At 38.5% G+C, this 16,226-nt stretch overlaps 1 protein-coding gene across 1 annotated transcript in view; it reads left to right on the top strand.

The window, feature by feature from the left end:
• Positions 1 to 16,226, top strand: part of RET (ret proto-oncogene) — an 83,106-nt gene that overhangs the window by 43,568 nt on the left and 23,312 nt on the right. Inside the window, exons 2-9 of the mRNA XM_035542914.2 lie at positions 406 to 657; positions 2,141 to 2,434; positions 2,905 to 3,146; positions 5,197 to 5,398; positions 5,859 to 6,058; positions 11,838 to 12,096; positions 13,157 to 13,282; positions 13,840 to 13,950. Of these exons, the coding sequence (XP_035398807.1) occupies positions 406 to 657; positions 2,141 to 2,434; positions 2,905 to 3,146; positions 5,197 to 5,398; positions 5,859 to 6,058; positions 11,838 to 12,096; positions 13,157 to 13,282; positions 13,840 to 13,950 (1,686 nt within the window). The remainder of the gene's footprint in view (positions 1 to 405; positions 658 to 2,140; positions 2,435 to 2,904; positions 3,147 to 5,196; positions 5,399 to 5,858; positions 6,059 to 11,837; positions 12,097 to 13,156; positions 13,283 to 13,839; positions 13,951 to 16,226) is intronic.

The following is a 16,226-nucleotide window of genomic DNA, read 5'->3' as shown; positions in this document are numbered from 1 at the left end:
CAGAGGTTTTTTCCTTCTCTGAATATCATCTGTGAGATAATGGAAGAAGAGATGAGAGCTACAGATATGAACTTAAGTAAAACCTGGCAAGCAGAGCTTCATTAAGTGTTCCGCTTAAGCTGGGCCATGTTTACAGCAAGGCAGTTTTGCTTTGAAAAAGTAGATGACTTTGTAACTTGAACGTAACCACTAAAAACCTGAAGTTTATGTCCCTGGCTTGAGTGCAGCAAAACTAGACTGATTTACACCAGATGAGGATCTGTCTTTTTCTCATATTTTTTAATGCTGCTTTAATCCTTAGAAAATGAAGCTTTCGATTCTTTGGAAATGCATCCCTTAAGAAAATGCCAATGCAAAAATACTTTAACTTCAAGTAACTCTCCTGTTGTGTTCCTTCCTTTGCAGCTTCCTTTGGTTTGTACTTCCCCAGGAAAGAGTACTCAGAGAACGTCTACATTGATCAGCCAGCAGGTACACCGCTCCTGCGCATCCATGCCTTGAGGGATTCACACGGAGAAGCGGCTCACTTTCATCTGTGCCAGAATCTTGTCATTTCTCGAGCAAGATCCCATGAAAATCATTGGTTTCAAATTAGAGAAAAAACAGGACTTCTCTACCTCAGCAGGAGCATAGATAGAGAAGACTTTAACATGTTGTGTAAGTACAAGACTATCTTTCCTTGTTGAAGTATCTGTTGTTAAAGGAAAGTTTGTTTGGATCATGAGATTTATCAATCAGCCTATGACCACTGAATTTGAGGAAAAAAACACATACCTTTTAAAAATGGGGAACCAGAACCAACAAAACCCACAGCAAATGCAACAAGATGCATACTAAATCAAATGCTAACCTGAGACGGATCCAGTTGCTTTCACTGCAGGCTCCAGTACAGCAGGAATGTTGGACTACATCAAATCACTTTCCTGCATTTCACAGCTGCAATAAGTTCCAGCTTTACACTGAGATTTGCAATTTGTTCAACTACTGGTGCAAACTGAGCCAATTCCACTTTGTCAGTGTTGAGTGCTTAGTGTCCAAACCAATGCAGTTAGTTTACTTCTAACTCTCATATAAACAGCCCTCAAAGTCTTGTAACTTGGATTCACAGAGTTAATTTGCACGTAACACCAAATAGTTCTTGGAAGAAGTAGTTATGTGTAGCTCTCTTTCTCTTGAGATCTGGTTTAGTTAAAGAAGCTTATTGTTGAACTATAGAAATGAGTTACCCTAGGTTTTTCCCTTTCTTTTATGTTCTAGCAGTAAATTGGTTTTGGTGATTTTGATCTATGAGGAAATTAGATATCATTAGATGGTGGAGGAGGAAATGGGTAAGGAGCTAATGGCCAACTGCTGTGATCACTTGCAGAAATTCTGCTGTTGGAAAGTCTGTAGTAACTGTCGAGTTTAAGGGCCATATATCAACACTGCCCTTTGATTTGGGTCCCTTGATGTTTAAATGTTCAACTTCAGGCACTTACTGTTTTATTTTTTTAATGCTTATTGCTTGTTATCTTACCCATTTTCACTGCATTTTTGGTACTTGGTGTTCATGTATACCAGATAGCAGTTTGTAACTGTGTTTGTAGATGTCATGGGTTGATTTTAATGTCAGTTATCTTTTGACCAGCTCTTTCTATTTCAGAACAATGAAGTAGATTGTCCACTAAACATAAGCAAATTGATCCATATCCTCAACTGGTATAAATTCACAAAACACTGTTATTTAAATGACAGTTAGTAGTTGTGCGTCTGTCCTCAATATTTGTTACCATTTTGCACACTCTTTTTCCCTACTGCAACCCCGCTCTACTCTAGTCCCTTTGAAAACAGTCCTATCATAAAGCTGATCACTAGTAGTGGCTTACTGTATGTCAGTGTCTTACAGGCAGAACCATTGACACCATTCAGTGATGTTCTATATAATAAAACGGGTAGTAACACCTATAGGTTTTTGGCCTTCTAGAGTTATTAGGATTAAAATTTAAGGTCATTGAACCAGCAGATTATATATCCAAGAATTTTTCTGTTACATAATAGAACTATGTGGTTGTTTGTGGAATAATGGGCTAGAACATTAGAAGGTGTAAAAGAAATAGCTTGTCGTCCATAAAATATTTCTTCTGGTGTGTTTTTTCTGAAGCTGTAGGAAACTGGATGACATTATCAAAAGTGATGCTGTATGTCTTCCTTTCATCCCACCCTTTCCAAGAGAAGGAATGTGACTCTGCTACTCGTACGACAGTTGTCCTCTCCTTGATCAATGCTACTGCACCAGCTTGCAGTTCACTGACAGCAAGGCAGCTTTGCTTCACGGAAATGGATCTCTCCTTTCACATCAAGGAAAATAAACCACCTGGCACATTTCATCAGCTCCAGTTACCCTCAGTTCATCATCTGTGTCAGAATCTCAGCATTTCCTACAAACTGCTGGCAGGTAAAACTGGAACTGAATCTTTCGGGTCCCAGCAATAAAGGAAAACAGCTGCACTGTTAAGATCTCTCTTGTAGTAGATCTGCTAGACTGATTCTCTAAAGGAAATTCCCTTGCAAATGTGATCTGAGCCTAAGCATTTTGCCTTTGAATTATACAGAAAGGATGGGAAGGAGGACCGTTTCCTTCCCTAAGGAAAGGATGGGTTTTAGTAGTTTTCACCTGGCAAGAGCAGATCTGGAATATGCTGAGCTTTAAATTGTGCTTCTTCTAGAGTGTAAGATCTTCCATGTTTTCTGTCTACCCTAATATAGCCCCACAACTTTCTTCTGTTTCACTTCTGACTCTGCCTTTTATCATGCAGTCAAAATGTCCAAGTAGATTACTGGAATGTAAAAGAATGTTACAGAAGAAAGCAGAGTCCTATAATGGGAAGTGATTGTCCCCGTTTATACTGTGGCTATGTTTTTCAGCTGAAGGTATGCCCTTTCGATACAATGAGAACACCACCGGCGTGAGCGTCACACAGCGCCTAGACCGAGAAGAGAGAGAGAGATACGAGCTGATTGCCAAATGTACTGTGAGAGAGGGCTTCAGGGAAATGCAGGTTGAGGTGCCTTTCCTGGTAAATGTGTTAGATGAAGATGACTCTCCTCCCTTCCTTCCTAATGGCACTGATACTGCAGATGCTGTCGTGGAGTTCAACAGAAAAGAGGTAATACTCTCCTTGATCTGGTCTCTGAAGAAGGAGCACAGGGGTTGTAGGCGCGGTTATTGGCATCAAGCACATGGTCACACCATGCTCTTCAGAGCCGTGATTGTAAAATGGTGATTCTGAAGAATTCTTCCACACCTCTCTTGTTATATCTTATTCAGACCCCAAAATAACAACAATTTGGGTCAGGAAAGAACAATGTAAACAAACATGAGCAATTTGTGAGGTCAGGACGGGCCATTGCCAAGACTGTGGTCGGGGTTATTGTATCTTTCCATATAGTGCTCTACCCTGTATTTGTTATAGGGTTGTTTCCACCAAGCGGCTGAAATTGAGTGTTGTTAGAACAGGTGCATGTGAGAATCCTTACAAGATATAAGAAACACATTCAGAACCGTTATTAGGATGCCGTACCAGTGTCAGAAAGTGAGGAGAGGTGCTCATCTTCTGCAGTGTTGATTCTGTCCCTGCAGACAAACTTTGCACTTGCAAATGTGATAACATTTCCAGTTTTAGGCTGTTAAAGGAGAGCGCCAGGATCTTACTTTAATGGTCTCCTCCCAATTCTCTTTTACTGTGCCAAGGTGATCTTTCAAATGGACTGAATCCCTGAATGTCTTTGTGTGTGCCCCTGTACATGTACACACATTGCTTCAAGAGAGAAGAGTACAAGCGGGCTTTTGGCTCTTCCAGTCGGAAAACTTAATACATCAGTGATATAGATAAGGCACTTCTTTATGGGCCTAAATGATGCATCTGTCATGACAGGACTTCTGTTTCAGAACAGCAACCTTATTTTTTTTGCAGTCAAATTTCCCTTCAAAGTATGTTTTGCTCATGTTTGTGTCTGGAAGGGAAAAGAGTAATTTGGGGAGTTTGCTGCCACCTCCAGACTACAACAAGCGTTGACAACACACTATGTTTGCCTGGACATAACGCATTTCCTTTTCACGTTTTTGGAAGAATTCTGTATTTGTTTCACTTAGCTCTGGATGAAAAAGGGGAAGGTCTCATAAAGCTGTGTTATAAATTGAAATATTATCTTTGAAATTATGTGCCTGCAAAGTGTTCAGAATGTGGTGAGTTTCACTGTGAGTTTGTAGTAGAAAGACAACCATTATATTTGGAAACTGTCAATCTTTTCTAGCAACTAAATGAGCTTGAAATAACAGCATTACTAATAAAGAATTTTAAAGGCTGCGTGCATTCAGTGTCCGGGTAGAAAATGGCAATCTAGTAAGCTAAGCAGAAGACAGAGAATTCGGGCCACTTCTGTCATTTCAAGTGAAGCTTGACCTGAGTGAATGAATTTCCTTGTCATTTAAGTACATGTGTTACTTACCTGCTTATTTAGTAGTTTTGTAGAATAACACTGATTAAATATATTTGTAATATAGTACATTCAAAAATACAATTAAAGAGCTGTGCATGTGCACTCACTGCCTTAAAAGTTTAGGATTGTATTTGGATTAGATTACAATATAATGATGTACTGTGTGTGTGTATATAAATATATATATATATACACACACACACACATATATAAAATATAAAAATTAATATATGTTAAATATATAATATGTTATGAATCTATAAATATTTTAGTATGTTGTATATGTAAATATATATTTAAAAAAAAAAGTGATTGCGTACTCTAGCTGCACAACTGGGGACAGTCCAGTTTGAGGTTTTCATGTGGCTCCTCACTAATTTATCCAAGTGTCAAACTTCAAACTTACTTAAGTGAAGATTGCTGTGACAATAATATTAAGGCCAGATACACTCTCCCTTCCTGGGCCCTGAACGTGACTTTGAACACTAACCTGCCTTAATAAAATGCTCCTACATATTTTCTGGAGAAAAACAAAAACAAACAAAACCAAACAAGTGTGAAATATTGGTATCCTGAATTTAAAATTAATTTGAATAAAAGTGGGCCTAAGTGAAAGTTGAAAATTTTTATATGACCAATATTTTAATCTCCCAAACACATGTCAAGGGAAGAAAGCTTCAAGGTCAGTCAGCAATGTCATTTATGATTTCCTTCCAGGGAACTGTCCTTGCAACACTAACTGTATGTGATGCAGACACCACACCTATTTATCCTCTTGAAAGCAGCAGAAAGAAATACACAGGAACCATCATTACTGATGATCCGTGGATAAATGAAACATTTCGGGTAGAGCACATTTTTGATGAAATCCACTTCAGCCCAAATGGCAGCCAAGTGAGGGGAACTCAACACGAGTACAGTAAGGTCTCTTTCTTCAAATAAAGAAGTTGTTTGTTAATGATTGACAGTTACTATTTAACTTTTTCAAGCATTTTGTAAATTTTACCCAAAGAAAGCTGATAAATTTCAAATTAAGCAAAACACTGAGCTTTAAGCATGTGCTGAAAAAATGGTGTATTTCTGGGATAGGGATTATATGGGATGATGTTCATTGTACAGACAGGTGAGAGGTTTTGATTAAGCCACGGTTGGGTTCTCAACATGGTCATTAGCATGGAAGATCACCTTTTCAGTAGCTCTTCAAACATCTTGTATAGCACAGAGCATAAATCCATGGGACTGCATTTTCTTTTTTTTAATTTCCTTTCGTTTCCTATTAGGAGTAACTTTGATATTTATAACTTGGGGGGGAGTACAGTATCAAAAAATACATTCTCAGATAATGTTGGTTTATAATAGACTAATCTTATCTTTTGTAGAACTGGTGCTGAATAAAAGTATTTCAGTCACAGAGCATCGTTCCTTCCAGTTGGATGTTTTGGTGAACGACACAGAATTTCATGGCCCGGAAAGATCGGTGATGCTTCATTTCAATGTCTCCATCCTCCCTGTCAGCATTCAGTTTCCAAACACAACTTACCAGTTCACAGTGAACAGAAATGCTGAACGCTTTGCACAGGTAAGAACTGATTTAATTATACTTCCACTCTGTTAGTGTCGGAGCTAGTAGGTAGATCACTAGTAGGTGAGATGCAGGAAATCTAGGCTCTATTTCTTGATTCCAGCTCCCATTTGTATGCAGGTGAAGTTTAGCTATATGTGTTTCATGGTACACTATGAAATTACATATTAGATTATGAAATGTGAGAATTCTAAAACTGTTTCTGGCTTCTCCCTACTGATTTAGCTACATACTGGCATAGTTGTTGCTAGTATTTCATTCCTAATTGTTTATTTTCTGCAATTACATGGTTATTTCTGCTTGCTTCTGTGCAACAGCTGAGCTCTTCTCTACTTTTTTTTGTCATGCGCATAGCTTTCAGGAACTCTTCAAGAATTGACATACAAATGTGTTCTCCGATAGGCATATGGTTAAAGCATTGTTTGTAGCTGTTTTATGTGATGACAAGATGAGTTGCTGGATGTGGACACAGTGGATATCGAGTAGACTGGACACCAGCTCTCACCATATAATAGCAGAATAGAGGGCATATGTGAAAATATTAACTGACAGAAATAGAGACGTATTATCATCAGAGGTACTAGCAGCCATTAGCGTCTTAGGCATAAACAAGTGGGAAAATGTCAACAGCAAAAAAAGTGCTTTGTCCTAGCTATTGAGTCCCAGCTCTACATATTCTAGCATTTTTAATGGCTTTTCTCTAGATAATGGCTAGTTAGTAATTAATGTGCTTCCTAATTTAACCCTCATTTTAGTTTAATCACTACCACTGCCATTAATAATGCCTTCCAGAAACACCTTCTAACAGGTTGACATTAATCAGGTGAAAATTGCAATGTAATTCCTGTGGAACATGTACATTAATAAGGAACTAATTCAATATAATTAATTTTATGAAAGTGAATATTAAAGACATCAATGATGAGCTGTTTTGAGGGAGCTGCTGAGAAGTATATCTTACTACTATATAAAGCTGTAATACCACTGCTGTATTTGCAACAGAGAGAAGGATTGAGACTAAAATATGATAATCCTAATTGCAGAGAAAACCAATTCATTAGAAGTCTCCTAAGGAAGAACTCAGTTTTACTCATCCTGAAGCCTCTGGCTAGTTGTAAAAAGAAGGAAAAAGGAAAGTTGTGTATAAATCACGTTTTTATATTTAATCTGATGAAATGCACTATGGTCTGGTAGCTTTTGAGAGTACAGAATAGGCCTTACATGACGAATAAAAACGCTGCTTATTCAAGAGAGATTTTACCCACAGTCTGCAATGAATAGTCTAAATATGACAAAGCCTCCGAGTGATCACATAGCGGGCTCCTTATGAAAACAACTGTGAATCACTTTGTGATTCCTTGTTGCTGCAGCTTTTAAATTTGCAGCCTGTTAAAAACTTCAGAACACATACTGTGCTTTTTGCACAGATCACAATAATTGTGATGTTAGGAGGGTTTTGTTGCTTGTTTGTTTGTAGCACTAGATTGTGAAAGATTTATTCTCACTACTGTAGAAAACTGTTGCGTGGAGACAAGATGAAACCAGTGGTTTTCGTCCTAAAAGAAGTAACATGAGGTGTATAAGATACTTACAGTCTAGTTCTTATCATTTAAAAATGACTCCTAACTGCATGTATGTCACAACATGACTGTAATTGCAAAAAGGGGCGAAAGTTGACTATTAGGTATGCATGAATATGTATGAAATAATTCTTTTTTGTGTGTGCATGTATATATACAAGCAGACATACAATAACGTTAGGAATTAATGAATTAATTCTCTGTTGTCCAAATTAAATTTGGTTAAACCATTTTTATCTGTGCATGCCCTAAATTGTCTGAATGTGTTTTTTTGAAGACTGAAAATATATATTTTTTTTTTAGTTTCAGAACAGCAGAACAAAAACGTGTGTTTTGTCAGGACAGTCGAACATTTGACATGGATTTTTAGGGTTTCTGGAAACAATTACACTTTACAGTAACCGTGCAGTTTCACTGGGTGGCAGTAGTAGCTGGGAAAAACTGTTTCTTCCATGAAGAACTTCTAAGTCTGTGGAATATCTTTGTGTTGCCTACATGCAAATTCACAAAGAGATCTTGTTCTGATTCTCAATCAGCAAAATGGAAAACTTATTCTGGCTCTGAAGATGGTTTTCTTGATCAGTTAAAGTGTCATCCACTTAGTTCTGAGACTGCATTTGAATTTACAGTGTGGTCAGGTTTGGAGTACAAGTTGATGTAAGCAGCTTAGTCCCCAGCACTTCACATTATTAAAGTTGGCTGCATAATTAGCTGTGATGTGGCAGAGCAGTGAGAAAAAGTACTGAGCCAAATCAATATGAAGGCTGAACTGTCTCTTGCCCTAAGGAAAACACAAGAGCGTGAAGAAATGATTAACTGCTGGGCTGATGCCATTTGTCTATTTGAGCAGCTAAATGAATTGAATAACAGAAGCATGGCCTGATGGTACAGGCTTGCCCAGTGGCATTTAACTTATCAAAGGACTTAAAGCCCTATTGACATTTACTGAGATAAATGATGAATAACATAGGCTGAGATTTTTAAAGAGCTTATATGTCTAAATGTCCCTGGAATTCAGTGAAGAGGAACATTGTCATTATCCAGACTTTATTAAACTCTGGAGCTCAAAAGATAGATTTTTTCCGTTCCTATTGCTGGTAATGATATTTTTGCGTTAACTGTTGTGTGTCTTAAAAACTGCGTCTTTGTAGATTCCTTCCCTGTATCTTGATGTCAACCCTGATTATCAGGATTTTTTCCACCTTCCTCATGACAAAGAGGAGCTTTCCTGCTTCTACGTCGTTCCCCTGGGGCTGTGCCCTGCTGCATTTGAGATCTGTGCTGTCTCCAGAACCTGTGAGACAGAGCAAAATTACAAGCTTGGTCTTTCTCTATTTCCTGCAGAAAACGTTTGAGAGGGGCATTTTTAGCTTCTCCTTAAGTGATAAAAAAAAAGCAAAACTGGCCCCTGCTCTACTATAGAGAAAATCTGTTCTTCAGGAGCTCTAAATTTATGCTGCATCCATCCCATTTGCAGGAAACTTTTGTTGGTAAAAGGGTCCTTGGACAAAACAGTTATGGCAGAGTAGACAGCAAGAAAGATCAATTTTTATCTGGTCTATATAAAGGTTAATGTCATGGGATGTAGCTATGTTCTACTGCATCAAAGAAGCATCACTGGGAACAGTTGCAAAATACTGCCAATTGCAATACAACACCAAACCTAAAATGACATGGTACTGGATGGAGCCTGTTTAGACAGAATTTATGAACAGTTGCAGTCCTGTCTTCACTTCCTTTTCTTCTTGCCAGTCCCAGCATGCTGTCAGGAGAAGACAGCATGGAAGCTGACTACCAGTAATGGCCTAGTTTCTGCTTGCTTTAGTAGTCTTTGTATGCTACCCTGCCACCAAAGAAAAATAAAAATGCCAAAAAACAAAAAACGCAACAAAACAAATGGTGCCAAGTGACCAGTTAGCACGCGAAGGGAAATGTTGGATGAAGTAGGATTATCCCATGACAGAGTATGCTTCTAGGACTTGCAAGAGCTTCCTGTCTGACTAAATAGTCCAGGTTCATAGGAGGAGGGCTTACTGTTAAAAACAAACAAACAAACATTTTTTCTTCTTACATTCTTGAATAAAAATGCTAAAAACAAGATGTGTCCATCAACTTTTTTTTTTTTTTTAACCGGCAGTAGTGCTACTTGAAAACACATCTTAACTGAAGCCTTTGAAAAGAATCCATCACCAAGTCTCCTTAAATAATACCCCACCCTTCACATTGTGGTTTTCTCTGCAAGGAAAGCCAGTTTGTCTGGATCTGATCCAAATCCCACTCTAGTAAATGGAAAAAACAAAGAGTGTTTTGGATCAGTTCCTATAGGAGCTGGACAGGAGACAGGGCTTTACATTCCTGTGCTGCTTAGATAGATTGTTTCAGATTGACGGGTGCTCTAGCATAGATATTTTGGCAGGCAGGAGTTCATGTATGGCAAATCCACATATTTTCATTTTTAGATGAAAATGTTTAAAAAATTGCAAATGGGAAACAATGAGTTCCTTTTTCCTTTTAAGGCTTTCAGAAAGCTCTGCTGGCCAGAAAGTTTTGACTGTAGTATTACAAAAGTTATGCATTAGCAATTTCTATTTCTGTCTTATTTGAAAAGAATCTCAGCTTTGTTCACGCTGAACCATTTGCTTTCTTAAGCAAATACAAAGTTTTTCTCACAGATCGGCCTGGGACAGAGCAGAGACTGAACCTAGACTTTCCCAAATCATAGGGTTATGTTCTCACTGAACATGACCTACTACCAGCAGTAGGCACCAAATATTGCTGAGTCCCTGGGCCAAGGTTTTTAGTGTTTCCACTGTTAACCAGAAGACAATGGTAATCCTTCTCCTCTTGTTTTTACTGAGGATAAATCACATTTGAAGGACCTGCTTAGTAGTTGAGGCTGTGGATGTTGTCTGCCTGGATTTTAGTAAAGCATTTGGTGCTGTTTTCCACAGTAGTCTCCTGGAGAAGCTGGCTGCCCAAGGCATGGACAGGGGTACAGTTGGCTGGGTGGAGAACTGGCTGAGTGGCCATGCTCAGGGTCATAGGGGATGGGGTTCAGTCTGGAGGGTGGCTGGGCACCAGTGTCATTCCCCAGGGCTCAGTCCTAGGGCCAGTTTTGTTTAACATTTCTATCTGTGATCTGGACGAGGGGATCCAGTGCACCCTCAGCAAGTTTGCAGATGATACCAAGTTAGGTAGGAGTGTTGCTCTGCTTAAGGGCAGGAAGGCTCTGCATGGGATCTGGATAGGCTAGATGGACAGGCCCAGTCCAATTGCATGATGTACAAGGGTTAGTGCTGGGTGCTGTGCTTGGCTCACAGCAACCTCACACAGCAGGACAGGCTCAGGGAAGACACGCTGGGAAGGTGCCCATCACAAAAAGTAGCCAGGGGCGCTGGTCACCAGCCAGCTGAACTTGAGCTGGCAGTGGGCCTATGTGGCCAAGAAGGCCGGTGGCATCCTGGTCTACATCAGGAGCAGTGTGGCCAGCCAGATCAGGGAAGTGACTGTCCCTTTGTACACAGCACTGGTGAGACCACATCTCAAATATTCAGTTTTGGGTCCCCTCCTACAAGGATATTTGAGTTGCTTGAGTATATGCAGAGAAGAGCAACAAAGCTGGTGAAGGGACTAGAAAATGAGCTCTGAGGAGGGACTGAGGGAATGAGGGTTTAGTCTGGAGGAGTCTGAGGGGAGACCTCACTGCTCTCTACAACTACCTGAAAGGAGGCTGTGGCAAGGTGAATGTCAGTCTCTTTGCTCAGGTGACAAGTGATAGGACGTGAGGGAACAGTCTCAAGTTGTGAGGGGAGTTTAGATTGGATATTATAAAGAATTTCTTCATGGAGAGGGCGGTCAGGGATTGGAACAGGCAGTCCAGGGAAGTGTTGGAGTCCTCACTCCTGGAGGTATTTAAAAGACGTATAAACAGGGCACAAAGGGATGTGGTTTAGTGATTGGACCTGGCAGGTCTGGTGGATGGTTGTGTTTGATCCTGAAGGTCTTTACCAACCTAGATGATTCTGTGGTTCAGGTTCTGTTTTGGTGTTAAAATATCAAATCATGTATAAATGCTAAGCTGTGGAAGGTAAACTATTCTCCATTTTCTTTAAGATATTTTGGGGAAGAACAGAATATTTTTGATGTACAGTTTTGTTTGTGTTGTCTGTGACTTCTTTGTTGGTGTTTGAGCCTAGATAGGAAAAATCTGTATTGAAAACTGCATGAAATTCCGTGGTGTGAACATCACCTACAAGTTACTGTCCCCCAATGTAAGCTGCTACGCTGTCAGCATACTTCAAGGGCGAGAAGACAAATATGGAAGCCTTTATGTGAATGATTCCTCTGTACTACGCAGACCTGAATGCAAAGAAATACAATACACTATTCAAGCTACAGACAAGCAGAGCAGGAAACATACCAAAACACTTCTCACTATTGTTTTAGAAGGAACTCGTAAGTACCTGAGTCAATTAAAACAATCTCCTTTTTAACATGTGTTACTGGTATTAGGTCATGAGTTAGTTCGGTGATCCATAAACTGATGGCATTAACAATAAGCATGAAGTTGAGCTACAAGATACAGACTGCAGTTTGTGTTTTTATTAGTTTTGATTCAGACCTAACTGCAACAGAAGTTTATTTGAGGACGTCATGCAGATAAAGTGGTGCACCATGTGTAATTTCTAATGCTTATACACACACTCATATGTGTATGAAACCATAATTCTTTGGCCTGAGTATATTTAATCATCTTTCTCGCAACTTTCCTCTCCATTTTTATTTATTTATTTTGGTCTTACATTTTGCTCAATATTAATGACACAATTGTATTCGTCTCATTTTACTGAAAACGCCGTAAGGGCAGAGTGTTAGAAATATTCTTTAACAGCCACAGCAGAGGAGGGTTACACAGGGGATGTAACCATTTCTCTCCAAACCATTATCTCACTTTGTGCAGAACCTGAAACTTCTACCTCATAATTTCCTCAGTTTCCTTCTTTTGTATCATAGCTCCTATGTCAGGAGGGAATGGGTTGATGAAGAATAAACAAAAGCCTCAACTTTACTTTTTGTGAGAGCGTCGTGCTGTCTGAAATCACACATTCCTAACTTGCGCTCTTGGGCTACTACTGCATTAGCCCAAGTACAAAATATTTTTGCTTAATTAAAAGTTTTGTATGAAACTGTGACCTATGGTCCCTATTGCTGTGTTACCAGAAATACGTTAGCATATTTCTACAGTTCTAGGCATTGACAGTGTGCCATCAAGAAAAAATGACTATGCCATCATGTTCTTACTATTTAATTTCACAGAAGAGAAATGCCTGGACTTTTAAAAGGTTACTTAAACAAATTGATAGTCAGGTCAGTCAGTCTTCACTCTGTCTTCTCTCTTCCCTCATCTCTCCTTTCTTCCTACCCCAAAGAAAGGAATTTTCCTTCTGGTTTGAGCTAACTTGTTCTGTATTCATCTCCCTTTTACTGAACTGACAGCAAACATTCTCCCCAACAGTTTTAAAAAAAGAAGAGGACTGCCCAGACTCTTGCGCTGTGAGTAAGCGCTATGCTGAATGTGAAGAGTGTGGTGGCCTGGGAGTCCTAACAGGAAGATGCCAGTGGAGACAGGGTAGTGGGAAAGGTACGTTTCTGTTGTCTGAAATCAAGTTTGTGTTTAGTTCTAACTGATCTGTGGAATTCTATAAACTGATTTATTCTAGCTGGACACAGATCTGATAGGTGGCAGTACTTTTGGTTATTTCATAACAATGCTTCTGTGTTGATTCTTTATCCTGTCAAACTGCATTGAGCATTTCAAATTCTCTTTGACAACCTTTGTAGTCAAATACGTGTAAAATTGTGTAGGAATGTCCTTAGCTTTAAAAACTACTTGTCAGTCTCAAAATGGTCTCCTACCTCTTTTTCAAGTAATTCTCACTGTAACTGTGACCTACCCAAAGTGCTATCAAAGACACAAATCAGAAAACACAATGAAAATTATATTCCTTCCAGTTGCTTTTAGCTGTTGTCTGTCCTATTACATTAGAATATGGGAAAGTATTTATAGTTATTCACAGATGTTTATTTTTAAAATAAGGTTGACCTGTATTTTGGTGTGTCACTATGCACCGAGCAGATGCAGTAAGTTTTCCTTCAAAGCCTCGTGGTATTTGTATAACTCTGTTTTTCTGTTAATAGGAATCACCACAAACTATTCCACATGCACCCCAAGTATCAAGACTTGCCCAGATGGCACCTGTGATGTGGTTGAGAGCAAAGATCCAGCTGTGTGCCCCCAGGACTGCACAAGTATGGAAATGTTTTAGCATTATTTTTTCTGTGTCGCAGCTGATCGCTGTTCATCAAGTTCTACTTTCTTAAGCCCAGATACTTTTACAAGTTCCACATATTTACCATATATGCATTGTCATACCTGCAGATGAATCATGAAAGAACGTTATGGTTATGAAGACTTGTTATTTTTGAAGCCAGTCAGCTTAACACCTGTTGGCTCTCAGTGATGGCAAGATAAGGTTTTCTCAGTAATTCTCATTCTGCTCCCTCTGTTAATTTGCAGGTAGTGTTCTTCATTGGAGATATTTGCTGAAACAAAAACTGATTTTAGGCAGGATAATGCCGTATTTCCAAACTGTAGCACATTGAAATAGAAACCACGTCTCTTTGAACTATTTCACTATTTACTAAATAAGTAAAAAAAATAAATTTCAATTCAAACTACATGTGCTTAAGAAGGATCATTTTCAGAAATGCATCTGGCCTTATTTGACAAGTAACCATCAAAGTGATCCAACACCCTATCTATTTGAAGGTACAGGCAGAGACTCACATGAACAGCATTTACAAAAGAAGAACTGAAATACATTTACAGGTTTTTCTTCAACACATTTATTTGCATTTCACACACACATACCTGCAGGGTCACAAATCACCCTGAAGATACCAAGGTTAGCAAAATAATGTACTATACTTGAGCAAGTTCAGTCTTCTATGAGATGATCATTTTTTGATCCATTTATACAGCATTCAGTATCTAATGAATGAATAAATATGTAAGCACCTTACTGTTTTTTTGATTAATTCTCCTGGTTCTGGCATTCTATACTCCATGTTTAAATTTTAAAAAGTTTTTGAGGAGCTACTAGTATATTACGGGCTAGAACCGAAGTTATTCTATAAAAATGAATTAATAAATATGCACCTTTGTATTTCTCACATGAAAGAATGTGATTGTGTATTCTAAATGACTTTTATGACATTATTTCATTAGAGTGCATAAAAAACAATCTGTAAAGTGGCAGAAATGAGTGAAGTGAACGCAAGTAACTACTCTGATCATCTGATTTTTATTTTTATTTTGGTAATAACTGGAATTAGTTGCCATTCCAGAAGTGGAAATATTTGTGACAGAAGCCTGAAAGAAATAGTCTTATTAGATAATAGCAGCAGGCAAGCAAGACAAGCTTTCAAGATGTTATGTATGCCTTTTTAATGCCTGAGTTGGATAATTTTATATGTAATTTGATGCAATTCAGAGCCTGGGATAGTGCCCAAAACCAGTATGTTTACAGACAGAGAAATTAGCATGTTTTAGGAGCTCAGACGTGCAGAAGTACCATTATTTCAGCTTTTCCTGGCAGAGGACATTTCTTGGAAATAAACGGCAAGTAATAAATAGAAAAGCCCCAGATGCATTAAGATCAAGGATATTCTTTAAGTACACACAGTTGCTAAAATACTTTGTTTTTATACTTCATCTGTCATTAAGATAGCTGCGTGCTGGGGTCCCAGAATTGCTTTCTCACACTAACACTGTAAATATTAAATTCAAGGGCAGTCAGCTGAAACAGCTGGTGCTGTGGCTGTGCCTATCAAATAGAGGCAACCTAACTGCATTCTAAATGAGGCACTTTTTTTGTCATAACAAGCTGCTTCAGGGCTGGGTGTGTGAATCTAACTAAATATTTGTAAATGACTTATCTTTGTAGGTTCCTCTGAACTTTGACCTTCTGATAATGGAAGAAAATACAGTTCTTAGGCTTCTACCTTGCTATGTTTTTGGCAGTAATTGTTCACTGCCTTTGGTTTTGTCTGAAAATCATTGTTTTTAGTTTTTGAATTTCTGGAGTTTCTATGTGGTGTGGGATAGGATTACTGTTTTTCATTCTTCCAAATTATCTTGAAGCAGGGAAAGCTCTTTCCCACCACAAGGCAATGGAAACAGCTGATGATTTAAAATGCGAATACGTAAAATACCCCACAATTCAAAACAGTATTGGAATTTCCCTACCAGCAGTACATTGGTGAAAAATACATTTATGGACCTCTGGAATACATATAGGAAGCTCCGTGTTTCGAGTGTACAACCACAGTAAAGATGTGTTCCTTCTTTCCCTGCTGTGTAAAAAACCTTTGTCTTCAAATCTTTTGCTCAGTAGCCATTTAGGTAGGATCTACTGCTCCCCCTTTCTTCCAGGTCCTCAAACACAGATAGATACAGTTTATATATATATATATATATATATATATATATATATATATATATATATATATAAAAGAATATGCTT

This window comes from Cygnus atratus, chromosome 7 (assembly GCF_013377495.2).
Source record: "Cygnus atratus isolate AKBS03 ecotype Queensland, Australia chromosome 7, CAtr_DNAZoo_HiC_assembly, whole genome shotgun sequence".
In the NCBI taxonomy this organism is placed as follows: Eukaryota; Metazoa; Chordata; class Aves; order Anseriformes; family Anatidae; genus Cygnus; species Cygnus atratus.
The sequence above is the reverse complement of the archived record's forward strand: the minus strand, read 5'-3'. Positions and strand labels throughout refer to the sequence as shown.